Source organism: Equus przewalskii, chromosome 7 (assembly GCF_037783145.1).
Source record: "Equus przewalskii isolate Varuska chromosome 7, EquPr2, whole genome shotgun sequence".
In the NCBI taxonomy this organism is placed as follows: Eukaryota; Metazoa; Chordata; class Mammalia; order Perissodactyla; family Equidae; genus Equus; species Equus przewalskii.
In genome coordinates this window covers 20779632-20805874 of record NC_091837.1, presented here as the reverse complement: position 1 = coordinate 20805874, position 26243 = coordinate 20779632, and the positions used below count along the sequence as shown (strand labels likewise).

Genomic DNA, 26243 nt, shown 5'->3' with positions numbered 1-26243 from the left:
TTCCAGGCCTATGAGACCATCCCTCTTACTACAGCTGTTGGAGGCAGTCCAGGCCCAGGAACCACTACATAAGGTGGTTCAGGCCCTGGAGGGTGCGTGCACACAGGCATGCACACACAGATGAACACACACATGTGCACCCATGCTCACACACACCACAGTATTCTTCCCAGCGGAGGGGGCAGTACTGCCAATGAATTTGCCTTCAAGGGGACACTGTCCTCAGCAACTGCAAGGTCCACTTACAACATCTGAGGGCAGCCAAGGTCGACCTTCAACTTTCAAGCTGCCCATCCCTCCCCTTCCCCCAGGTGAGCCCACCCATCTTGTTTGTGCTCATGAGCAAAAGGACAGCATCAAGGCAGAGCAGTATATTCGTTTCCTCCTACTGCTGTAAGAAAAAAAAAAAAAAAAAAACTAGAGACTTCACAGCATAAAATAACACGAATTAATAAAACAAGGCTCCAGGGGAGAATCCACTTCCTGTCTTCTCCAGCTTCTTGAGGCCGCCCGCAGTCCTTGGCTCATGGCCCCTTCCTCCATCCTCAAAGCCAGTGGTATTGTCTTCTCTCCTTCTGACCTCTGCTTCTCTCTCTAGAACGCTGACGTCCTACCTCTCTTTTAAGGAGTCTTTAATGACATGGGGCCCACCTGGATCATCCAGGATACTCCCCTCATCTCAAGATCCTTAATTTAATCGCATCTGCAAAGTCCCATTTTCCATATAAGGCAACCGATTCACAGGTTCTGGGGGTTCGGACGTGGCCATTTGGGGCGGGCAGCCGCTATTCTGCCCCCCACAAGCAGGAAGCAGACTGCCTTTGCAGCCTGAGACCCGCAGGGGAGACTGGCCATTAACAGGTAGCACAGGGAGCAGACACAGTCTCAAGCGGGGTGTCACGACCTCGGGGGGCACGGGACGACCCCACCATCTGAACTTTTCTACTGGAGAGGAGACAGCTGCGCTTCTGTGCAGGTATCAGACCCCACTAAGAAATCTGAATAGGGTGTCTTTCCAGAATTGACCACAGGTGCACGAGAGTGAAGAGGTCCCCGCCTCCATGGTCCCCTTTGATTAGAGAGCAGAGAACCGTCCCTTCAGGCTGAACACACAGCCCCTCTGGACCCAGCGCAGCCTCTCTGCTGGACGCTTAGAGGGGACAGCATGCCCCGGGGTAGGCCTGGGGAGTGGGTTGAATAGTGTCCCCCAAAATTCATGTCCACTTGGTTCCAAGAATGTCACCTTCTCTGGAAATAGGATCTTTCTGGTGTAATTAGTTAAGATGAGGTCATCCTGGTTTAGCATGGGCCCCAAATCCAATGGCCTGTGTCCTTACAAGGAGAGACACTGTGACACCGAGAGCAGATGGCCACATGACGACAGAGGCAGCGGTTGGAGCGCTGCAGCTCCTTTGCTGGAGCCACCAGAAGCTGGAAGAGGCAGGAAGGACCCTCCCCTGGAGCTTTCAAAGAGAACACGGCCCTGCTGATACCTGGATGTCAAACTTCTAGTCTTCGGAATCGTGAGAGGACAAATTTCTGCTGTTTGAAGCCCCCAGTTGTAATTTGTTATGGCGGCCCTGGGAACCAATCCACCTGGGCCCATGGTGTTGAATGGAGGCTGATAGAACCTGGAAAAGGGATTCATGTGATCCTCAGAAATCTACAATGCTACAGTAAACGGGAAAATAAGGAAGGAACAGATGAGTAAAAGGTGCTGGCCGTTAGTAGACGATGCCAAAACCAGAAGTGGAAATCAGAGAGCAGTTTGGAGCCAGGAGTATTACAAACCCGTGGGGAGAAAAATCTAGGTCTCTCCCAGGATGTCAGAAGGGGCAACTAGCAGAGGCTTTGTTTCTGGCGGGCTGTGGGTGTCACCCTACACTCTCAGGTCTGTTCTCGGGATAAGTCAGTGCAAGAACCGAAGATGACAGGGGTACCAGCATGAGGGTTGGAGCGCGGGAGGGAGAGGCGGGCAGAGGGCCCAGAACGGGCAGGGGCCACTCACAGTGAGGCTCTTCCATCTTCCCCAGCCAGCGCCACTCTACGTGACCCCAGGCCATCTTCTAGATACGTTCATCATGGACTTTCTCCAGCCCAACAAAGTTTTCCTAGATCAAGTCAAGAAAGCTGTCAACATCATCTGTATATTCCTTAAAGAAAAATGCTTTCAACATTCACCTACAAAAGTTCAGAAGGTTGTCAAGGTGAGTAGAGGCGCTTCTCTTAAGGGAATGCTGGGCGGGAACTAAGCGGGATTGTCCCTCTACAATACGCATCTATCAGAAGCTGGAGGGCAAAAGGATGAGGGAGCGCAGCTGGGGAGATGGGCAGCTAGGAGACTGATGTTCAGTGGTGGGTGATAATGCATGGCTCGTGTCACTGACCACACACTTCTGACTCTTGTGATAGCTTCCCAGGGCTGCTGGCCATCCTTGGTGTCCTTGGCCTGTGGCTACATCACTCCAGCCTCTGCCTCCGTCTCCACATCACCTTCTCTGTTATCTTCTCTCTTTCTCTTCTCTTCTAAGGACGCCTGTGATTGGAGGGCCCACAGATCCCTAACTTAATTACACCTACAGAGACCCTCTTTCCAAATAATGTCACACTCTCACACTTCCAATAGACATAACTTTTGGGGGGACCACCATTCAAACCACTGCAGATTTTGAGCTCAGTGTGAACTGATCCAAAAAGTGACCTCTTTCCTCTTTCCATGACTAGAGCCCGATTCACCCCAACAACCTAGCTAGAGATTCAGCAGATTGGACCATTCTTGTCCATGGCTCGAAGGCCATGGGCTGACACGCTTCCCTCCATCTGTTGAAGAATGAAACGCTCTGCTCTGGACCCAGCCCTAACTGGACCCTAACTTGGAACCTACCCTGGGCAACATCATGAATTAGCCCAACTGGTACCAGCCCACAGGGCTGAGCGGCTCACGGTCTAGAAAATGCCATATCTCAACTTGCCTTTCTCTACTAGGGAGGGTCGACCGCCAAAGGCACAGCTCTGAAGAGCGGCTCTGATGCCGACATCATCGTCTTCCTTAGCTCGCTTAACAACTACACCTCCCAGAAAACGGAAAGATGGAGAATCATCAAGGAAATCCGTAAACAGCTGGAAGCCTGTCAGCGGGAGAAGGAGTTTGAAGTGAAGTTTGAGATTTCAGAGCGGAAGGCTCCCAGAGTGCTGAGCTTCTCTCTGAAATCCAGAGAGCTCAACGAAAGTATTGACTTTGATGTGCTGCCTGCCTTTAATGCGTTAGGTAAGATCCCCAGACCTCAGCCGCTGGAGGAGGAACGCGGATTCTGGAGGGATGGCAGAAGGGGATGGAGGGAAAGCAATGGGACTCAGTCATGGGGCCAGTGCCCCCAGCAGGTGGCATTCATACCTTACACCTGTAAACACTTTCATTCTCATTTAAGAATCCCAAGGATGGCCAAGATCCACATCTTCTACTCCCATGATATCATCCACAGTATCTATCAAAGAATGGGGTATCCAGGAGTTCTGTGCACATTTCTAGATAAATTTCCTCAAGTATTAGTGGAAGAAAGTAAACAACAGCCTGGGGGAGGAATTCTGAGGCAAAAACAGGAAATCTGGGTGTTCGCCTCCAATCTTAGGCAAAAATCTCCTTTAGAAATTCAATTCACGGGTGGCAAACACGTAATGGTGTATTAAAAGAAACCACAGCAATTTCAGGCATTTCCCAAATCCGAATCAAGAAGCTACGGCACCTTCCCTCTGAATAGTTCTTAGTGTCTCTCAGAGAGGAAATAACAGTATCGATTGGGGGCTGGCTAACTTTTTTTGTAAAAGGCAAGATAGCAAATATTTTCAGCTTGGAGGGCAATTAGGTCCCTGTCACAACTACTCAACTCTGCCATTGTAGCCTGAATGCAGCCATCAATATCACCTTTACAAATGGGCGTGGTTGTGTGCCAATAAAACTTTATTTACAAAAACAAGCAGTGGGCCAGATTTAGCCTGGGGGCCATAGTTTGCAAACTCCAGATCAGCATTGTCCAAAGGGCCTTTCTGTGATAGTGGAAATTTCCCATAATCTGTGTTCTACATCCACTGAAAACTTGAAATGTGGCTAGTGCTAATGAGGAACTAACCTTTTTTATTTTCCTTTAATTAGTTTGAATGCAAATAGCCACACTGGCTGGTGGCTACCATATTGGATAATACTTTTATGGTACCACCTGTACTCCTGTAGATCACAGAACTGTTTAAATATCTCATTACTCTGGAGATGCTCCCAATATCTTAGACATCAGGAATTCAAATATACTAATAGAGTTGAAAGAAATTTCCCAGAATTAAATTCTATTTGTCAAGAATGTTTTGAAACCTATTACTTTCTGTACATATTAAGGCATAATGTAACTATCTCCCCCATGCCAGGTCAACTGAATTCCGGCTCTGCACCCAGCCCCAGGGTCTACGCTGAGCTCATCCAGCTGTATAAATCCTCGGACGCCCTCGGGGGAGAGTTCTCCACCTGTTTCACAGAGCTGCAGCGCAATTTTGTTGACTCCCGGCCCACGAAAGTGAAGAGTTTAATCCGCCTGGTGAAGCACTGGTACAAACAGGTATGCCAGCTCTCGTTCCAGCCCTCTGGTTATGGTTTTCATCAGGACTCTGTGGCCATGAAACCAGCGCCTCTCGAGCGCTCCATGCGCCCACAGCCTCCTGCGCTGGGGGCAGTGTGAAAGGAAACTCAAGAAAAAGGGGTCCCTGCCCCCCAAGTAGGGACTCTGCCTGCCTTAATCCTGGGTATCTGTGCGGAATTCCCATCCCGAACCCCACTAAGATGGGTCAAGCGTAGAGCACCTCCCACCATCAGAGCTGCTACACGTGGCTTATTTTACCTTTGCTCTGACCAAAGAATTCCGCAGGAATCCAAGTTATCCCGCCTACGCAGGCCAGGTGAAGTTGGGATCTGCATATGCCTACAAGTCGCCAGCATGGCTTATCCGCCGCTCGGTGCCCGTCACCATTAGACACTGATTAGACACTCTCTTGGAAGGCAAGTCGGAGCACCAGGCGTGCCCGGAGGCTGCATTTTCTGTGCTGGTTAGCCTCCTTTCGCTTCCATCAACTGTCTGGCGCACAGGGTGGTCTGAGGATCTTCATGGCAGCAAACATCCAGCTCAACATCAGCTCTTCCTTGCGATGTGTCCTTTCTGTGTCCAGCTCCCTGAAGCCTGAGATGGAGACTGAGCTCTGTGGCTTCCATCCCAGAAAATCTGAGAAATGGCTCTACAGCCCGCCCCAGGGCACTCAGAGTGTTCAGGGCTACGGTGTGACCTTGAGCAAGTCACTTCACCTCCCCAAGCCTCAGGCCTTCATCTAAAGTGGCAATCTCTGCCATTTGGTAGCCAGCAGTGTTGGAGGATTAGTAAGGACATAGGGAAACTGGCCCCATAATTAGGACTCACGGGGGTTTTAGAAAATGGTACCTAGGTCATCACTCTGGGAAGTCATATATGGCCAAAGCACACTAAAAAACCTGCGTGTGCTGGCCACAAGCTGCTGAGTGAGCCCCTGCAAACCCGCCCCGCTCAGACCCCCACAGACCAGTCCCCCATCACCGCATCTTGTGACTCAGTTGCCCAGCCATGGCCCCAGCGGTCCTTAACATGCAGTCTCTGTGGTTCTGGCTGAGCCCATCGCACCTCCCTGCCTTACCCAGCTTCATCTGACTTTCCCACTCTTCCCTCAGTGTGAAAGGAAACTCAAGAAAAAGGGGTCCCTGCCCCCCAAGTACGCCTTGGAGCTCCTCACCATCTATGCCTGGGAGCGTGGGAGCGGGGCGACGCAGTTCGACACGGCAGAAGGTTTCCTGACGGTGCTGGATTTGGTCACAAAATATCAGCAGCTCTGCGTCTTCTGGACCGTCAATTACAGCTTCGAGGATGAGACCATAAGGAACTTCCTCCTGACCCAGATGCAGAGAACCAGGTGCCCCAGACCCTACCCCCTCCTCCTCATAACCTGATTTCCTGCAGCACCGTGTCAGCGACCTGGATTCTCCACCCACGGGGTCAGGATTCATCATTCCTCATGTGACCCCGCGGGAGGACTGCGCTAACCACAGAACCACCCAGTCTCCAGGGGTGGAGTCCTAGGGAAGCAGGAGAAAACATGCTCTGGGAGGAATAGAGAGGGGAGAACCAAGGTGCTGGGTCCCTGAGTTGCTTTTATGTTTCTAGGTCGGAAGGAAAAGCGTGGACTCATTAGCAGGTCTAAGTGGTGTGGAAGTTGGGAGGTGTCCCTGAGAAATGACGCTATCGTTCCCCATCGATTTAGTCTGCAGGGTTTCTGTTAGACCAGGTTTCATCTGCCCTTTCAGATCCACATCCCACAAAACCTTTATCCTTCAAGAATAGAAAGAAGGGGCCAGCCCGTGGCTGAGTGGTTAAGTTCGCGGGCTCGCCTCAGTGGCCCAGAGTTTCGCTGGTTCGGATCCTGAGCACAGACGTGGCACCGCACCTCAGGCCATGCTGAGGCAGCATCCCACATACCACAACCAGAGGGACCTACAATTAGAATATGCAACTAGGTACTGGGGGGCTTTGGGGAGAAGAAGAAAAGAAAGAAAAAGATGGCAACAGATGTTAGCTCAAGAGCCAATCTTAAAAAAAAAAAAGAAGAATAGAAAGGAATCTTAGGGTATCTGCTCCATGCCACCAGCAAGGGACAAAAACAATGGAAGTATGGAAAAGACAGGAGCGTTGAGAAAGAACAGAGAAGAAGAAAGAGAGGACGAGATCCGGTGGGTTACCCACCAGGGGTGTGCCCTACTTGACATTACAGTTGATTGAATTATACATCATGCTTCAGTTGACAAAGCATGGAGAAGATCTTTATATTATGCCATGTGTATAATCATTAACAGTTTTCAAAGCTTTTTTTTTTTCTGCTGAGAGATATTGGCCATGAGCTAACATCTATGCCAATCTTTCCTCCACTCTATATGTGCGTCGCCACCACAGCATGGCTTGATGAGTAGTGTAGGTCCACACCCGGGATCTGAATCCGTGAACCCCAGCTGCCCAAATAGAGTGCGTGAAACTCAACCACTATGCCACCCAGCTGGCCCCTTTCAAAACTCTTTTGACAAATATGATTTAATTCTAGGAAATTACTTAGACCTGCAATCGTACATTTGAATTGCTGACATCTAAGATATGAGGGCATGTTGTTTTATTGCTGAGAGTAGAAAGGACCCCCAATTCTGAGGCCACTATTCTGAAAAGCACCCTCTAATGCTTCCTAATCCCTTGCATAGGCCCGTGATCTTGGACCCAGCCGAACCCACTGGTGATGTGGGCGGAGGCGACCGTTGGTGTTGGCATCTTCTAGCAAAAGAAGCTACGGAATGGATGTCCTCCCTCTGCTTCCAAGACGGCAGTGCACACCCCGTACAAAAGTGGGAAGTGCCCGTAAGAATAATCTAAAAGAAATGTCATCCGGAGTGTGCCCTGCGACAGACTTAAACCAAAGAGCTTCTCCTGCTGTAGTTTCCACTTGGAATTCATTCAGCCACAAATAACAGAAAACCCGACTCAGGAGCGTACACTTACACAATTGGTTTTTTCTGCCCATTACGAGAAATCCTAAGGCAGGCAAACCAGGACTCACCCAGCAGCTCCATCGAGCTTTCTCCATCCGCCACTGCAATATTGGCATTTGGGGCCAGACACTTCTTTGTAATGGGGGCTGTCCTGGGCAGCCTCCCTGGCATCTAGCATCCCCACTAGATGCCAGCAGCACCCCTCACCCAGTATGACAATCAAAACAGCAGGTCTAGACACTACAAAGTGTCCCTTGGGGACACACTCATCCCCAGCTCTTTCTGGCTGCACCCTCTTTAGGTATTGATTTTAGTCCTTATGGCACCGAAAGTGGCTACTGCTGCTCCAGGCGGGGTTCGGGGTCCAGGCAAGAAGAACAGGGAGGAGGGAGGCACCTATGAGAAGCCTCATCCAGCAAATTCTCTTACATTTCATTGCCCAGAACACTCACATGGCTACCCGCAACATAAAAGTGGCTCCAAAAAGGGGGGTGAAGACAACTGTGGATGAGGGTTGGTGAGCCAACCGAGTGCCTGCCACACCTGTGCACGGCTCCACCTCCCACCAAGAGACCTGCCCCCAGGTCTGCTTGTTCTCCGCCAGGTTCTTTCTCGAGGCTCTTTCAAAGCAGAGTTCTCAGCCTCAGCAACTATTGACATTTGGGGCCAGATAATCCTTTGTTGTGGGGGGCTGTTGAGCAGCATCTCAAGTCTCTACTCACTAGATGCCCCCTCCCAGTTGTGACAATTAAAACTGCCTCAAGACTGCCTCATGTCCTATGGGGAGCAAAATTGCCCCCAAATGAGAACTGCTTTAGAGGAACACCCCACCCCCACTCTGGGGTCAGCTTTAGTTACCAGGATCTACACTGTCAGCAAGCACCCAAAAATTGTCCCCCTGGTAATAGTGACCCTCTCAGATACAGTTCTTCCTTTTTTTTCTGACTCTTTTAACCAATGGTTGTAACTGCTTGGGATATGTATTCTCGCACATATATTTCTTTCTTTCTAGACAGTGCAGACGCCAGGAAGTTGTGGAGCGGGGGTGCATCCTATTGTCAATGAGATGTTCTCACTCCGAAGTCATAGAATCCTGGCATACCAATGCTAGAAGAAGCTTCTAGAGGTCATCTGGCAACTGCTTTTAAAGAATCCGTTCACTATATAAAAGACTAACCAGATCCATTCTTCCATTGACGGTCCCCACGGCTCCCTCCCTTGTTTCTTCAACCCCTCTTGAAATCAAGACCGCCAAGTTCTTTTTGTAAAGTCTCGCCTTGCTGAGCTCTCACTCCGTGAGTGTACCTTAATTAAAAAGAGTTGCTTTCATCCAGCTTTCTGTGCACCATATTTCTGTCCACCATTCTGGATTATTCCAATTAGCTCCTTCTTTTTCCTTCAAGTCTTAGAAGCGGAATCTCTCTGCATTCCCAAAGTGAAGCCCTCTGCCTGCCCCTTGGCTCCCATAGTTCTACGATCTTACTCTCATACTCCTCCACCTCGCCCACCTCCTGTCTCTTTCCCTCCGTACACAGAATCCTGTCTGCCCCTGCCCGGTCGAAGGTCTCCTACGCCAGGAGTGAGCCAGCCTCTGCATAGACCTGCAAACTCTCTAAACGCTTGGGATTTTCACTGTTGCCATATATATATATTTATTAGCCTGTTGTCTTTTCCTTCTGAGCCCACCTTTTTCCCCCATCCATGAGTATCTTCTTGACAAATCTAACGGCCTTCTCCTCTGGCTTTAGCTTCAAAGATGCTTAAAGGTCTATGCATTTTAACTTCAGATACCCACTTCACATTTTATTACTGCCATATAAACCAACTGTCATAAAATTAAGAATATATCTGTCCTTTGTCCCCAGTTCTTGGCACATAGCTTCAAAAACTCTTGGGATTTCCTGATAGGAGTGTCCTTTGTATTCATACTGAGCCCCTTCCAACCATCCCTGAGTTTACCTAGTGAGGTGTGGGCCCTGAGATAGTTTCAGGGGAGGGGTTGGCCATGCCAGAAATGCCAAGCATGTGCTTACACGGTTGGCACTTTTGGCCCCACTCCCCAACCTCCCAAGAGGAGAGGGGGGCTGGAGACTGAGTTCAAGTGCATGGCCCATGATTTCATCAGTCGTGCCTTCGTAATGAAACCCCAATAAAAACTCGGGACAACAAGGCTTGGGAGCTTCCTGGTTGGCAAGTGTGCCAATGTACCACAAAGATGGCACATCCTGACTCTGTGGGGATAGAAGCTCCTGGGCTCAGGACCCTTCCAGACCTTGCCCCCTGTGTATCTCCTCCTCTGGCTGTTTATCTGTATCTTTTGTAATAAAATGGTGATTGTAAGCATAGCACTTTCCTGGGTTCTAAGAGTCATTCTAGTGAATTGTTGAACTTGAATCCATAGCCAAGTCAGAAGTACGGGTAGTCTGGGGACTCCCCTGTGACCGGCATCTGAAGTGGGGGCAGTCTTGATGGGACCTTGCCCTTTAACTCATGAGGCCTGCACCAACTCCAGGCAGCGTCAGAACGGAATTGAATCGTAGGGCGCCCAGTTGGTGTCGGTGAGCTGGTGTTGGAATGTATCACTGCCCTTGTCCAGAGCAACAACAAAGGAAACAGCTAGGACCTGAGGTTGAAGAATGAAAGAATGACCAGGCTAAGGTCACGTCTACTCCATCTACAACTAGTCGCCAGACCCTTCTGGAGGCCCAGCTTGCCCTTGATACATAGACAGGAAACTGTAAGACACTGCCTCATCCTCACAGGGCTCATGATGTACCTAAAGGAACCCTAACTCTCTTAAAGGAAAAGGAAGGGCAATTTACAGCCATGCGCTAAGTGATAGGTATATAGTGGACTAAGACCAGCAAGAGAGAACTCAAGGCACTCAAAGACAGAAAGGAACCATTTCAGTCTCTTTCGTTGATGTCTTCTCAGTATTCAGTAGACATTTAAGTTCATTAACAGCAAAGATAAGGGAGCGTTCACAGTGATCAGGAAATGTGGTCATGGGTCATCATTGGAGGTAACGAGGCCACAAACATTTTTTCAGAAAATTGGCACAGCAAGGAATAGGTAATAATTAAACTCAGGCTCTCTTGTACAAGTGTATTTCAGGATTAATGAACAGCCCCTAACTGAGAAGGAAAAAAAAAATTTTACAGAAGAATTCTACTTAATAAATGTTGAAAGGATGACAAAATAGAAACATCACCATTTTGCAACCTCTGATGAAGTAATGATTTAGGCAGTGATTAGCAACAGATGAAACCATTAGAGGAGACACTGACGGGGCACCCTTTAATAGAAGGGGGACAGACTGCCACCTCCAAGATCCACGATTTAATCACAGCCTCAGTAGGAGAGGGACAGACAGACACAGCGTGTCTGCCAGTGTGGGGCAATCTGGAGCACACGGCACCATCCTTTAAGTATTTTTGCAAAAAAAAAAAATTGGCTATAAGTAACAAAAGGAATTGAGTTAGCAAATTCCAGAGAAAATGTATAGACCAGACAGACTTCATAGGAAGAGAACAAGAGTCAGGAGAAACAAGGACAGAAGTGTGGAAGGGCGGGCATTCTTACGACCGCAAAAGGGAAACAAGCCGAGAGCATAGGAAGGCTCCAACTCAGTGGGGTTAAAGGTCAAGATCTAAGGCCCATTGTCGACTCCCGGTTACCCTGGCAACAAGGTCCCCACTTCCATCGAAGGAATCATGCAACGATTAGAAGCAGGGCAACACCTGGCGAGTGACCGATGGCCCAGGAGGAGTTTGGGAAGGATTTGAGCAGCAGACCATGAATGAAGCCGGCAAGGAGGAGAATTGGCGGGTGAAAGGATGATCTGGAACCTGCGTGCTGGAGGGCCTCAGCTGCTCTGCCCTGAGGCCTCTCTAGCTGAGTTTGGTCAAATCTGAGCAGGAAAAACGTGGTCACTCGTTGGTTCTATTTCTTGGCCTCCGTGCCTGGGGTGAACCTCAGACAAGGAAAAGGTGAAGAAAGTTCTCCCTGTGTGAGCCAGCCTGGGCCCCCTGGAGCGGGCCAGAGACCTGTGTAAGCCAGCCTGGGTCCCCTGGAGTGGGCCGGAGACCTGTGTGAGCCAGCCTGGGTCCCCTGGAGCAGGCCGGAGACCTGTGTGAGCCAGCCTGGGTCTCCTGGAGTGGGCCGGAGACCTGTGTGAGCCAGCCTGGGTCCCCTGGAGTGGGCTGCAGACCCAGAGAGAGGAAGTGGGCACAGGGAGCAGGATGTGAGGATCCTAGTAACCGAACCCAACTGAGAGGGTTCCCTCTGAGCACAAATGGTGCGTGGCATGCTCATCTTGGTTGGCGTTCCTCAGAGAGGTGCCACTTCCAAGCCACTCTCCCTTCACTGTGGGGCCAGGCTGGGAATCACAAAAGAGAACTTCTCACGTTCCAAGGGCCACGGCTCCAGTTGATGGAGCAGAAGCTATCGCTGGGAGAAGTGACAAGGCTCTGTTGCTGGGGGAGAGGAGTCAGGATAAGGGATCCTACCCAAGATTTGGCCATGGTGTGGCCAGAATAACAGGAGAATGAGATAGCCAGCAGGTGACCACCTCGAGCTCGGACAGAAGAGAGAAAGTGCCACTAAACCCACAGGAGGCCTGGGAAGCAGGAAGGGGTGTGGCGGACAGAGGGAGAGCCCCCAAAGATGTCCACACCCTACTCCTCGGGACCCGCACGTATGGGAGCTGATATGGCCAAAGGGACTTTGTAGGTGGGACTAAGTTAAGGATCTTGAGATGTGCCGGACGGCTCATCCCCTGGGTGACTCAGCTGGGCCCAGGAGCCCTTAGAAGCAGAGAGCATTTCCAAACTCAAGTTAGTCGACTCGGCAAGGGAAAGGCAGGAGGGGCCCTGAGCTGCTGCTGCTGCTGGCTTGAAGACGCAGGGGGCCACAAGTCCGGGGGTGTGGATGGCCTCTGGGGGCTGAGAATGACCCCCCAGTGAGAGCCAGCGAGGAAGCCCTCGGAACTGAGCTCTGCCAACACCCCGAGTGAGCCTGCCAGCCCTTCTCCCTGGAGCCTCCAGGTGGGAAGGCGGCCCGGCCACCGCGTTGGTTTCAGCCTCGTGGGACCCACAGCAAGAAGCCAGCCCGGCCTCCTGGGCTTCCGACCGACGGCCCTGGGAGACAACAAACTTGCAGGGCGTTGAGCCGTGGGGTTTGCGGTAATTCGTTTTGGCAGCGTCTGTCTCACAGGGGCAGGGGTCGCTCAGGAGCTCGGGAACCGGACCCACTCCCCACGCCAGGACCACAGTGGCCCCAGGCTGGCCCAGCCTGCGTCCAGGGAAGGCAAGTCACACATGGAAGGGAAAAGTCTGCTTTTCTCCTCTGCCCTCAATGTGTCTGACACCAGATGGCGGAGGTGGTTCCCACACTGACGGATTCCTACAAGTGAGTGCAATTCTGACGCTGTCCACCTGGCGTCAGTGTCAGACCCCACAAGTGAGGGCTCAGTCCCGCCAGATGCCAGCCTGAGTCCAGTGCTTCTAACCAACCGGTTATAAATCGGGGGGCTCCCACGACCCCCTCCTCCAGCTCAATCATTTGCTAGAGGGGCTCACAGAACTCAGGAAAACAGTTTAATTACTAGATTACTGGTTCCTTGTAAAAGGCCGTAACTCGGGAACAGCCGGTGGGCGCTCTGTTGCAGGTTTGCAGGGAGCTGCCAGTTCACTGCGTCTTCAAGTGAAGGAGAGAATGAGAGAGTTCTCTGCGGTCCCTAATTTCCCCGTGCTTCCTCCATTCCCACAGTTACAGGAAAACACTGGTTTTCTAACAATTTCCTGTATAATCGTATTTCAGGCAGGTCAACCCACCTGCACAGGGTAGCTTCGTGCCCCACGGCCAGTCCCCTAGGGCCGCTGAGTGTGCGGCTGCGGGGCCCCATCCGCACGGAGCTGTGTCTTCCTGCTCGTGCCCCGTCCTTTCTCATTCCTTCTCCTCGCGTCTCCCTCCTTCTCTTTCTTGCACTTGATCTTCTCTTCTGCTCGGCTCTTTGCAGCCCGCTCTTGCTGCCATCTTGTGGTATTCAAGAGAGTTCAATTAGCCTGAGCAGAAAGCGGGAAAGTCCTAGAAGACGGTGAGGTGCGCTTAAAGCCACCGTGACGTGATTCGGGGAGGGAGGTTCATTTCGAGTCACGATCCACGCAGCAAGGCATCTTTAAGCAATCCGTTATTTCCACACACTGTTCACTAACTACCCACTAGGAGAAGAGAAGGAAAGACCCAATGGCTCTGAAACAACTTTTTTCCTTTTAATTTGGCTTCGCAGATGCCTGGGGACACTGGACACACTCTACAGAATTAACCCACTGTGGTATTTCTGAAATCATTCTATGCCGTATATTCAAGAAACAGGTCCTTCCCATTGGCCTCAGATTTCACCGTTAGGGATTCAAGTCTTTGAGTTCTGGAGGCATTCTCCCTTTGAAGAACCCCCTGTTAATAGGTAATTGCAAGAGATCCTCAAAAATAAATGGAACTGTGGTCACAGATTGAGAGATGTGATATTGTTGACAATACCATCCAAAGCAACACACGGATTCAAGGCAATGTCTATCAAAATTCCCATGGTATTTTCTACAGAAATGGAAAAATTCATCCTAAAATTCACATGGAATTTCAAGGGACCCAGAATAGCCAAAACAATCTTGAAAAAGAAAAACAAAGTTAGAGGACACATGTTTCCCAGTTTCAAAACTTGGTACAAAGAGTAATCAAAACAGTGTGGTATTTGCATAAGAATAGACATAGAGACCAATGAATTAGAATTGAGAGCCGAGAAATCAATGCTCACAGCTACAGCCAACTGATTTTCAACAAGAGTGCCAAGATCATTCAATGGGGAAAAATGATCTCTTCAACAGATGGTGCTGAGAAAACCGGACATCCACAGGCAAAGAATGAAGTTGGACACTTACTTTACACCATATACAAAAAATTAACTAAAAATGCATCAAAGACCTAAATTTTAAGAGCTAAACTATAAAACTGTTAGAAGAAAATGTAAGGGAAAATCTGCTTGACCTTGAACTTGGCAATGTTTTCTTAAATATGACACCAAAAGCACAGGCAACAAAAGAAAAAATAGATAAATTGGACTTCATTAAGATTAAACACTTTTGTGCATCAAAGGACACTAGCGAGAGAGTGAAAAGACAACCCACAGAACGGGAGAAAAGATTTGCAAATCATACATCTAAAATCATATATAAAAATCATATATCTGGTTTAAAATCCAGAATATATAAAGAAGTCCAACAACTCAACCACAAAAAGGCGAAAACCCAATTTTACAGTGGGCAACAAACTTGAATAGACATTTCTCCGAAGAAGATATACAAATGGTCAATAAGCACATGAAAAGTTGCTTGACATCGTTAGTCATTAGGGAAATGCAAATCAAAACCGCAACGAGATGTCACTTCACACCAATTAGGATGGCTATAATTTTGGACAATAGCAGTTATTGGAGAGGGTGTGAAGAAATCGGAACACTTGCACATTGCTGTTGAGATCATAACATGGTGCAGCCGCTGTGGAAGCAGCCTGGCAGTTCCTCAAAAAGTTACACATCGAATTTCCATATAAGCCAGCAATTCCGCTCCTAGGTATAGACCCAAAAGATTTAAAAAGAGGCACTCAAACACATGCTTGTCCAGGAGCGTTCGTAGCGGCACTGTTCACAACAGCCACAAGGTGGCAACAACCCAAGTGTCCATCCACAGAGGAACGGATAAACAAATTGTGGTCTATCCACATAGTGGAATATAATTCAGCCATAAAAAGGAATGAAATGCATGGGCTACAGCATGGATGAGCCTTGAGGGCCCGTGAACCCGCCCTGGCATAGCTGAGGGCTGGGGGGCGCCGGGCAGCAGCTGGGCATCTAGGTGTGCCCGGGGGATGCACTGAAGAGAGGAGAGCAGGTGGAGGATCGCACTGGGGTCAGGGCAGCTGAGGCGGACACTGTCGCTGTCCGAGCCGGCAACCATTCCCAATTCCTCCTCCCTCGCTGCTTCATCACTGCTGAACAATGGAGCCTGTTCCAGCCCCCACGCTGGCCAATGGGACTTAAGGGGAAGTCTGCTGGGGGCTCCGAAACCTTTAGTTCTCCTGACAAAAGAGAAAGCCTTGGCTGGCCAGCACCACCCAGGGCTCCCTGACTTTGCCTCCAACACTCTGTCAAGTCTGCAGCTGCAATAGCCATTGAGCAAAGACAGGGGGCAAGCATGAGACCCAAAAGCCAGCAGCCTGAGTAGGACAGTGCAGAAGTAGAAGCATGGGCCCTCCACGACACACCAGCCAGCACCCGCCCCCTCCAGACTTCCCGTCACCGAGAACATCCCCGGCCGAGCCAGGTACCCAACATCCCTCCCCAGCGCCAGGAACTCCTCCCCCAGACTCCTCCCCCGGACTCCTCCCCGAAACAAGGCCTGTCTCCTCTCAGTGCTACTGCCACCAAAGCCACTCTCTTGTCACCCCCCAACGCCACTGTCCTCCTACATAACACACACCCACACCTCTCCCCAGCCTGAGCCCCGCCTCAGCCAGGCCCAGCTCAGGCCAAACGCCAGCTCACAGCATTCTCAAGGGCTCCTGGGAGATGCTGCCAGACCAAGCACACGGGACCACACCCCCTGCCCCATTCTGCGCTCAGCCATGGCCACCCTGGGCTCAGCTCCATGCATCCTGTCCAGGAAGGAGACGACAGAGCTGCTGATGGTGACTGTCCCGTGCATCTGGCACGGAGCTTTTCCTTCACTGCACATCTGATTCTTGCCTACAAGGTAGATACTTTATCTCCATCTGACAGAGGGGGAAGCCGACGCTCAGAGCAGCTCTCTCGCCGGAGGTCACCGCCCGGGTCTTGACCAGGAAGCATCCCCGTGCTCACGCCTGGGCCCCACAGGAGGAGACTGGATTCCCGCTCAGCGGATGCCGGGGAGCCTCATGGAGCAACAAGGTTCCAGGTCCTTCTTCCCCTCCCTGCTCTGAGTCCTGCAGCAAACAGCCTGGACAGGCCCAGCGCAAGGCAGAAACTCCATCAGCAAAGCTGATTCTAGGGCCCTGCTCTTTCAGAGCTGTTCAGAGTCAAAATGTCCCCGTTACCAGGCAACGCTGCTCAGCTGGATTTAGAACACTGGAAAGCCTGGAACCCACCATGGCTGCAATATCTGAGGGAACGGGGAGGGAGGGGGCGCTGCTGCTGGCTCGGTGGTCCAGTTGGGCCCAGGTGAAAGGCTGGGATAAGAGCTGCCTTTAGGCTCTGAGCACTCACTTCCCTCGGGCCAAGAGTAGGGTGAGTGCCCTGTCGCCCTCAATCCTCAACATTGCCGTCTAGCTTGATACCATTGTTCTCACTTTACAAATAAGGAAACTGAGGCCCGTGAAGTCACACCCCTGGCCCAAGGGCCCACAGCAGGTGAGTAGCCTGGTGGGATTCTAGCCTGGGCCTCTCCGCCTCCAAATTCTAAGCTTTTAATCCCTTAGCTCTACGGGTCTCAGGGGCTCATTAACCATCGCAGATCTCGGATTGCCCAGAGAAAAGGTTCTCATGGCCAGAGTTTCAAAAACAAAATGATTCTCCTGGAGTGATGAGAAACCTCCAAAATACTCCCAGCTGAGCCCTGAACCCCGGTTGCAGCCCCTCACCCGACCTGGGCCAGGCGACCCTCACTGCAGCCATAATGATCAGCCGTAATGACCCCAGAGACAGACCCTCACTCCCCAGGGGTTCCGATCCCCCAGTCAGCCTGGCAAGCTCATCAGACCTCAGCTGCAGCTCCTCGGGGCGGGGTGGGGGCATCGATTAACCCAGCCCTGCGGCCCTGGTTAAAATGAAGCTTCCAGTCTAATAACCATCATGATCTCCCAGTAGTGATGGGTAACATATTTTTTGAGATAGCTCCAACACGCAAAATGTGACACAAAATGATCTGTGACGTCTACAGATGCCACAGTCTCCCAGACTACCGTTTGTGGCCAGCGTTCACAGTGCAAGGAAATGCTACAGTTCAGTTAAAGGTTGACGAGGATAAAGATATAATTTATTTCCATCCAAGTTCAAGGGGTCTGTGGACCTCAGGTGAAAAACCCCCGTTTACAGGGTCTCCTGGGTCCGCCGAACTCTCAATGAATCAGCCCACTTCTGCCCCATTCTCCTTTCTCCAGATGAAACCCAGATTCGGTTTTCCACCCAGAATGTTGAAAGCTATGCCTCCCACAGGGCTGACCCTTGGGCCACGCCAGGATCGTCCTCAGCAAGTTCCAGCCAGTGGACCGCAAGGAGACTGACACGTCGCTTCCGAGCCGAGCCAGTTGAGAGCTGTCGGTGGGAGATGGAGAGAGCTGCTCCATCTCAGTCCTCCCGGCCACACGGACCCCGGGGGCCATGTGCTCTAAATGGAGGAGGGCTGCCCGTCCTCACGAGCCTTTAGGTGAGTGAGGAGCCAGCCTGGATGGCATTTAACCACCGAGACTCCAGGTTTGTCTGTTATGGCAGCTGGTGTTAAATACCCCGACACATTCAGACCCCAGAGTTAGAAGAGAGCAAAGCAACTTGGTATATAGGAAGTGATGGAATGTCATGCTTTCAATAAAAAATAAGCTGGCTAACATTTAGTGAAGTTATTACGAACCAGACATCGTTCTAAGAACTCTATGTTCGTTAAATCACTTAGTCCGCATCTTCCGTACCTATGGGACAGGGATCTATTATCATCATTCCCATCTTACAGATGGGAAAACAGAGGCACAGAGACGGGCGGTAACTTCCCAAGATCACACAGCTGGGAAGGGTTGAAGCCAGGATTTCAGCTCAGACAGCCAGACTCCAGGGTCCACGTGTTCATCCCTTATCTAAAGATGGCCAGCGCAGGATCCACTGAAAAGCTGCTGTGGGGGTGTGCAGGGCACGCCCGGGATCTGTCGGGTCCTGCAGTCACAGCGAAGCTGCTGAGGGGGAGGGTGAAGGGGCAATGGGGGGTGCTCAGGTCTCAGTTACTCCTCAGCTGGGTAACTGTCACAGACTGAGTAACGGCCCCCCAAAGACGCCCACATCCTGATCCCCACAGCCTATAAATGTGTGACCTTACATGGCCAAAGGGACTCTGCAGACGTGATTAAGCCAAGGATCTGGAGATGACGGGATTATCCTGGATTCTCTGGGTGGAACCAATGTCCACACCAGGCTCCTTAGGAGAGGGGGACAGGAGGTCAGGGTGAGAAAAGATGATGTGACAACGGAAGCAGAGAGCGAGGTTGGAAGATGCTACGCTGCTGGCTTTGAGGATGGAGGAAGGGGCCACAAGCCAAGGAATGCAGGCAGCCTCTAGAAGGTGGAAATGGCAAGGGAACAGATTCTCGCTCGAAGCCTCCAGAATGAACACAGACCTGCCCACACCTTGGTTTTAGGACTTCTGGCCTCCAGAACCGTAAGAGAAGAAATCTGTGTTGTTTGAAGTCACCAAGTCTGAGGCCGTCTGTCGCAGCAGCAACAGGACACGCACACAGTGGCCTTGGCAAGCCCCTTTGAGCTTGCAGGCCTCCAGGGCCTCATCTGTACGATAAGGAGAGTGACGTCTTCTCCCTGGCCTGTGGGGAGACTTAAACAAGATAATAAAGCGTGAAAAGCCTTGGGAAGTGTCCCACGAATGAGGATGGAATTTCAGTCCACTTCAGCACATGCGTGACCTCTCTCTGGCTGTTAGCTCTGGGGTCAATGCTCCTCCTCCCACCACACTCGGTGCTGGGGGATCTCCTGGCATGTCCTCCATGGTCTCCCCCTGCAGACTCAGCTTCTAGAGGAACGGCAGATGGCTGGCCAGGGGTCAGTGGATTGGCCAGAGCTCAGGCGGCCGTGGGACAGAACCAGAGTGTCACATCAGAGAAGACAACAGCTCGTGGTGGCCACTTCTTCCTCTGCAGCTGGCCCGCCCTGTCTACCGGATCAGGTGGGGTCCTCCAGGTGGCTTGTTAACTATTGAGGGCACGGGGCAAGCCAGGAAAGCTAATCGCACCAAGGGGCTCCAGCCGACTCTCAACACACTTGCCTTCCGTTATGGCCTCTGGCTTCTGCAGAGGGTCAGTCTTCCAGGAGTTCACTCCTCAGCATTCCAACAGCATCCAGCACAGCCGGCACAGTTGGCTGCCTACCCACCAGTCACTCCTCCCTTTCTGCCTGCTCCCCCGGATCCACCCATTCCCAGGGCATGAGTTTTGGTTGGTCTAAGCCAGTCCTGGCGTCCTGTGCCCCTGCCAGTGATGGGTCTAGAGGCGGGCATGTGACCCGGCTCTGGCCAATTAAACACACAGGGACGCCTGCTAAGGGATTCTGGGAAGATTGTCCTCCTATGAAGAGAGAGCTGGGCAAGGAAAACATCATTTTTATCTTCTTTCTCCCCTCTGCTCTGGATACTACTGTCTGAAATTGTGATTTCTGGAGCTTCAGCAGCCATCTTGTGACCTTGAGGGGACAACACTAAGGCTGAAATATCAAAATCTCAAGGATGGGAAAGCAGAAGGATGGAAGAGACTTGATAGCTGAGATGATTAATTTTATTTGTTCCCTTGAGTAGACTATGGTGCCCAGATGTTTGGTCAAACACCAGTCTAGATGTTGCTGTGAAGGTATTTTTAGATGTGACCAGCATTAGTAGTCTTTGAGTAGAGCAGATTACCCTCCATAGTGAGGGTGGGCCTCATCCAATCAGTTGAAGTCTGAGGTTCTCCCAAGGAAGAAGAAATTCCATCTCCAGACGGCCTTCAGACTTCAGTGGCAAAAGCAACTCTTCCCTTAGTCTTCAGCCTGCTCTGCAGATTTCAGATGTGCCAGTCTCCACAATCACATTAGCCAATTCCTTCAAACAAACAAACAAATCTCTCTATACACACGCATCCCATTGGTTCTGTTTCTGCAGAGAATCCTTCACACAATGGCTTTGATGGGACTGCTGACCTCAGAACTCCTTGTTAAGTAAAGAAGTGTTCTCACGGTCTGAGCCACTCTGAGTTGAGTTTTCTGTTCCTTGCAGCCCAAGGCATCCTTGTTGGTGCACCTGTTCCATCAGTTCTATTGCTGTATGAAAAATCACCCCAAAGATAGGTGAGTTAGGGCAACAGCCACTTATCATTTCTCGTAAGTCTGTGGGTCAGTGAGCGGTTCTGCTGATCTCAGCTGAGCTCACATGTGCACCTGCCTCAGTTGGTGGGTGGCTGAGATGAATGGTCTAGAATGGTCTCAAAGCCCCGCATGAGCCTGGAACGATGATGATTGTTATTCTGCTATTTATAGAGGATGTTACTGGGACAGTTGGCAAAATCTAAGTCAAGTCTGTAGATTAGATCACGGGTTGTATCGATTTCCTGATTTTAATCATTGATTGTGGTTGGGCAGAAGAATTCCTTTGTATCGGGGAATACATATGGATATTGTAAAGGAATAGCGTATGTGCAACTTACTCTCAAATGTTTCCGAAAATAAACATATGTATGTTTCAACTTACTCTCAAGTATTTCAGAAAAAAAAAAAGACGCATGGATGATAGATAGATGATAGAAGGATAAAGCAAATAGGGTAAGATGTTATCATTTGAAGAATCTAGGTGAAGGTAGACAAGAATTCATTGCACTCTTTGCAACTCCCCTGTAAGCCCAGAATGAATTTAAAATAAAAATTTAAACCAAAAGAAAGGAAAGGAGCCAGGGTGCAAACGTGGTTTATCCGATGCAAATGCCTGGCCTTTTCGTGGGAGCCCAGTGTTGGAGTCCCAGCTCCCGGAGCCCAGGGGTCCCCTCAGGTCAGCCACAGGCCCTCTCCTACTTAGAAGCAGTCGCTCCTCAACAAAGATGGCGCGAGGCCTCAACCCGCTGAGCCGTGAAAGTCCTTTGCAAACTGTCCAGTATCACCCACACTCAGGACAGCTATGCATGTCGTGCTTTTACCGCAGCAAATCCTGCCTCACTTTCCCTTTGGGAGAATTTGGGTTTTCGTAGGTGGGATTTTTTGAAGCTATGTGCATCCATACAAAGGCAGAATAGGACACCGGGTTCAAATCCTGCCTTTCCTATTTAGTGGCCATATGACTTGAAGCAACAACTTGAGTTTTCTGTGCCTTGGTTTTCTCATCTGTAAAATGCGGATAATAATAGCACATATCTCAGAGGGTTGTTACAAAGCTTAAGTGAGCTATAAAATGTATGTAAAAAGTGGAGGATAGTGCCGGGCACAGGGATAATGCTCTGTAACTACCAGCTGTCATCATTAGAATCATCATCATCAAGATTAATAAGGTTTCTGTCAAGAACCTGAGCTGTAGAGAGACACACAACCAAGTTTGAACCCCTGATGGACCTAGCACTTACTAGCTGGTGACACTAAGCTAGTCACTTGTCCCTTCAACCCTCAGTGTCCTCACCTGTAACACTTTCACCATCAGGCTAACACAAAGGTTACATGACAGAAAGCACGAGATGCACTTAGCCTGGGGCTGGCACACAGGGAGCCCTCACCGAGTTGTCAGGAAAAAACTTCCTGGAAAACCCATTAGGATGGCTACTATCAAAAAAACAGAAAATAATGTGGCCAGCCTGGTGGCGCAGTGGTTAAGTTTGCACGTTCTGCTTCGGAAGCCTGTGGTTCAATGGTTCGGATCCCAGGTGTGGACCTACGCACCACTTGGCAAGCCATGCTGTGGTAGGCGTCCCACGTATAAAATAGAGGAAGATGGACACGGATGTTAGCTCAGGGCCAGTCTTCCTCAGCAAAAAGAGGAGGAATGGCAGCAGATGTTAGCTCAGGGCTAATCTTCCTCAAAAAAAAAAAAAAAAGAAAAGAACAAGTGTTGGGGAGGATGTAGAGAAATTGGAACCCTTGTGCACCCTTGTTGGGAATGCAAAATGGTGCAGCTTCTGTGGAAAACAGTACGACGGTTCCTCAAAAAATTAAAGATAGAATTACCATGTTGTATTTGTCAGCTCAGGCTGGCGTAACAAAATGTCATAGAAATATAGGTTTAAGCTACAGAAATGCATTTTCTCGCAGTTCTAGGGGCTAGCTGTTGCAGATCAGGGTACCAGCGTGGCTGGGTTTGGTGAGGGCTCCCTTCCTGGCTTGTGGATGGCTGCCTTTCCGTTGTGTCCTCACACGGCCTCTCCTCAGCGCGTGAGTGAGGACAGGGGAGGAGAGAAACACACACTCTCTCTTCCTCTTCTTATAAAGCCACCAGCCCTATTGGATTAGGACCCTGCCCTCTCGACCTCCTTTAACCTTAATTACCCCCCAACAGCCATGTCTCCAAATACAGCCATACTCCGGGGTAGGGCTGCAACATATGAACTTAGCGGGGGACACGATTCATTTCATAGGACATATGATCCAGCAATTCCACTTCCAGGTACAGACCGAAAAGAAGTGAAATCAGGGTCTCAAAGAGATAGTTGCACACCCACGTTCATAGCAGCATTATTCACAACAGCCAAGAGATGGAAGTAAGCCAAGTGTCCACCAATGGCTGAACCGACACGTAAAATGTGGTGCATATGTACAATGAAACACTACTCAGGCTTAAGGACATTCTGACGCAGGCTGCAACATGGGTGAAGCTTGAGGACATTACGCTAAGTGAAATAAGCCAGCCACAAAAAGACGAGCGCTGTATAATGCCATTCACTTGACGTTTCTAGAGTAGTCACAGACACAGACACAGAAAGCGGCACGCTGGTGGCGGGGACTGGCGGATGGGGATGGGGCGTGTTGAACGGGTAGAGAGATTCCGTCTTGCAAGATGAAGAAGTTCTGGAGATGGTTGCACAACAATGCGAACATACTTAACACTACCGAACTGCACACTTAGGAACGGTTAAGGTGATACATTGTATGTTATGGTTTTCGACACAATAAAAAATAAATAAAAATGAGTTCTCTGGAAATCCCTCCAGCATTAGGGCAACGGCCCAAACACAGGCCACCAGGGGGCAGTGTGCGCCCGCTCCATTCCTTCACAGTCCTCCCCGCTTCGTCCCACGGCCCGAGCTGGCGGTTTGCAGAGGGAGGAAGGTCCGAGGGTCCCGGAGAAAGTTAGCGCTCCCCTCTCCTGCCCGCGCCCTGCCCGGATGCACCAGCTCCGCGGGAGCCCCGCCGCGGCCGCACCGCCCTCCCACCCCGTCCCCATCCCCCCGACTCTGAGCCCCTTCTTTCTCCGGGTCCCTTCCCTCTGTGCTGGAGACACAGGGAGGCCTGGGTGGGGCGTGCCCACCCCGCCTAGCTGCCCGCAGGCCTCTGGGTTGCCCGGAGGCTGGGGAAGAGAGACAGGTGACAAGGACTCACCTGCCCCCAGGTTACCCAAAGATGAGGGGACGCCGCAGTGGAAATGGGTCAGAGACCTCTTATCCCAGACAGGAGAGCTTCAAGGTCAAGGTCAGAGACCTGGGCTTTCCAGGCTCAGCTGCTCACCTGCACGTCCTAACCGCCCGGGGCCTGCGTCTCTCCGTCTGTAAAGTCTGTAAGGACACCGGGCAGGACTGAAGAGCTTCAAAAACCCCTGGTGCAGGAGGCGCTCCGTGAACGGGCTGATCCCCATCCCACACCCGGGTCGGATCCGTGCTGGCCCAGCCTCCTCCCGCCTGCTAGCGCTTTCCCACAGCCCAGCCTCCACTCTCTGGTTTGCACCTTCTCTTAAGAAACCTCTCCTGAAGAAACCAGCGCCGGGCCCTCTGGGCACAGCGTCAGCGATTCACCCAGGTGGGACGCACTGGGTTTCCAGTCAGAGAAACTCAGTTAAACCGCCTCAAGGAAACTGAAGGGTCTCATGGAATCCAGTGAGAAGTTGAACAGCAAATCGCTGAGAAGAGCAGACTCAGGAACTGGGCCCTTCTCGGAACCCTGAAATGTCCTCCCTTTCCTCCCCATTCTCTCTCCCCCTCCCTAAGCCTGCTTTCTTCCTCCGCTCCCCGCAGGTCATCTCCAGGACACCTGCCCACACTCACTCCCTCCAGCCCCAACCGTCTGCCATTCTTAGAGCATGCCAAGCATCCTCCCACCTCAGGGCCTTTGCACTTGCTGTGCCCTCTGTCTGGAACACTCTTCCCTAAACCTGCCCCATGGCTCACTACCTCCCTCCTTCAGGCCTTGGCTCAGATGCCTTCCTTAACCTATTGATTGAAAACTGCAGCCTGCCTCTGCTGCCCGCGTGCTGTGGCCCCTCTCCTGCGTGCGTGCTTTTCTCCTTTAACTCTGCTTCACAAAAAAACAGGTTTATCGTAATCCTTGCTTCACAACCCAGTCTTATCAGCTTTTAATGATTAATTTTCATAATGTAATAAACACCTGTGAAACCACCACCCAAAACAGAAACTAGAATCTTGACAATGACCTACACCAAACCACGTGGTTCCCCCTACCCCAGCATCCCATCCCCTACCATAATCCTCATCCTGAGTCCCGTGTTTAACCTCCCCTGCTTCCTTTGTAGAGCTCGTTATTGCATACGTGCATATAATTTTAGCTGCTTCAACTTTATATGAAGGTATCATGTTTACGCAATGGGACATCCTTCATGGGCTATTCTGCCTCAGAGATCCGTCTGTATTGTGGCGTATGGTTCTGCTTCCTTCCTTTTGACTGCCATGCAATATTTCACTGGGGGAATCTCTTCATCTGCTCTCCCATCAACAGGCGTGTGGCTGCTTTCCAATTTTGGCCTCTGTGATCAGAGCCCCTGTGAATATTCTTCCACGTGACTCCTCTTGTCGACGGGCAGGGACTTCTGCAGGGTGCACACTTCGGAGTAGAAGGGCTGGGTCCTAGGCTGTGCCCAGGCTCAGCTTTAGGCGACAAGGCCAGGCCGTTCCCAGCAAGGCTGCGCCCATTCACATCCCCGGGCCGTGTTGCGAGGCCTCTATTTTCTCCACTGTGATCGACTATGTATTTTATTTACGCATTTGTTTACTGCCTAACTCCACCCCTCCCCCAAATGTCAGCTCTGGGAGAGCGGGGACTTTTGTCTCTTTTACCCACTATCGCATCCCCAGGGCCTGGAATAGTGTCTGGCACACAGTAGGTGCTCAATCAACATTTTCTGATTGAATGAACAAGTGGGTGGCCCACATGAGACCTGAGAGCTCATAGTATGTCCTACGGGCCCAATGGGCTGGAGATGGCTCATTCGGCCCCCTCTCAGCTTCAATCCCCAAACCCAGGGGAAGGACCACTGAGAAGACTACTACCCCCAGGGGAACTAAAGCAGAGGTTCTCAGCGTGGGGCTTCCCCTTCCGTAACTCCCCGTGGCTCTTAGCATAAAAATCCCAAGCCCACACTGGGGCTCACAAGGCCTCGCCCACGTCTTCTTGCCCCAGGCTCTCCCCTGCTCCCTCCTCAGTGGCCACTACAGCCTCCCAGCGGTTGCTCTGACACACTAAGCTCTTTGCCACCTCTGGGCCTTTGCACGTCTCTGTTCCCTCTGTTCCTCCTCCCACCCGCTTGACCACATGAAGATCATGGATCCTTCAGGGAGTAGCCGAAATGTCACCTCCTCTGAGAAGCCCTCCGTGGCTCCCGAGACCTGGTAGGACGCCTGTTAGAGGCCCTCAGGATAGCCTGAACTTCTCCTTCATGGCTCTTGCAAAATTTCATAA

The 26243-nt window shown here is 50.9% G+C and overlaps 1 protein-coding gene across 1 annotated transcript in view; it reads left to right on the top strand.

The window, feature by feature from the left end:
* OAS3 (2'-5'-oligoadenylate synthetase 3) overlaps positions 1-8924 on the top strand; it is a 51174-nt gene extending 42250 nt beyond the window's left edge. Inside the window, exons 22-27 of the mRNA XM_070628025.1 lie at positions 2034-2207; positions 2986-3268; positions 4417-4604; positions 5738-5976; positions 7307-7460; positions 8604-8924. Of these exons, the coding sequence (XP_070484126.1) occupies positions 2034-2207; positions 2986-3268; positions 4417-4604; positions 5738-5976; positions 7307-7460; positions 8604-8702 (1137 nt within the window). The 3' untranslated portion in view covers positions 8703-8924. The remainder of the gene's footprint in view (positions 1-2033; positions 2208-2985; positions 3269-4416; positions 4605-5737; positions 5977-7306; positions 7461-8603) is intronic.
* Positions 8925-26243: the final 17319 nt, after the last annotated feature.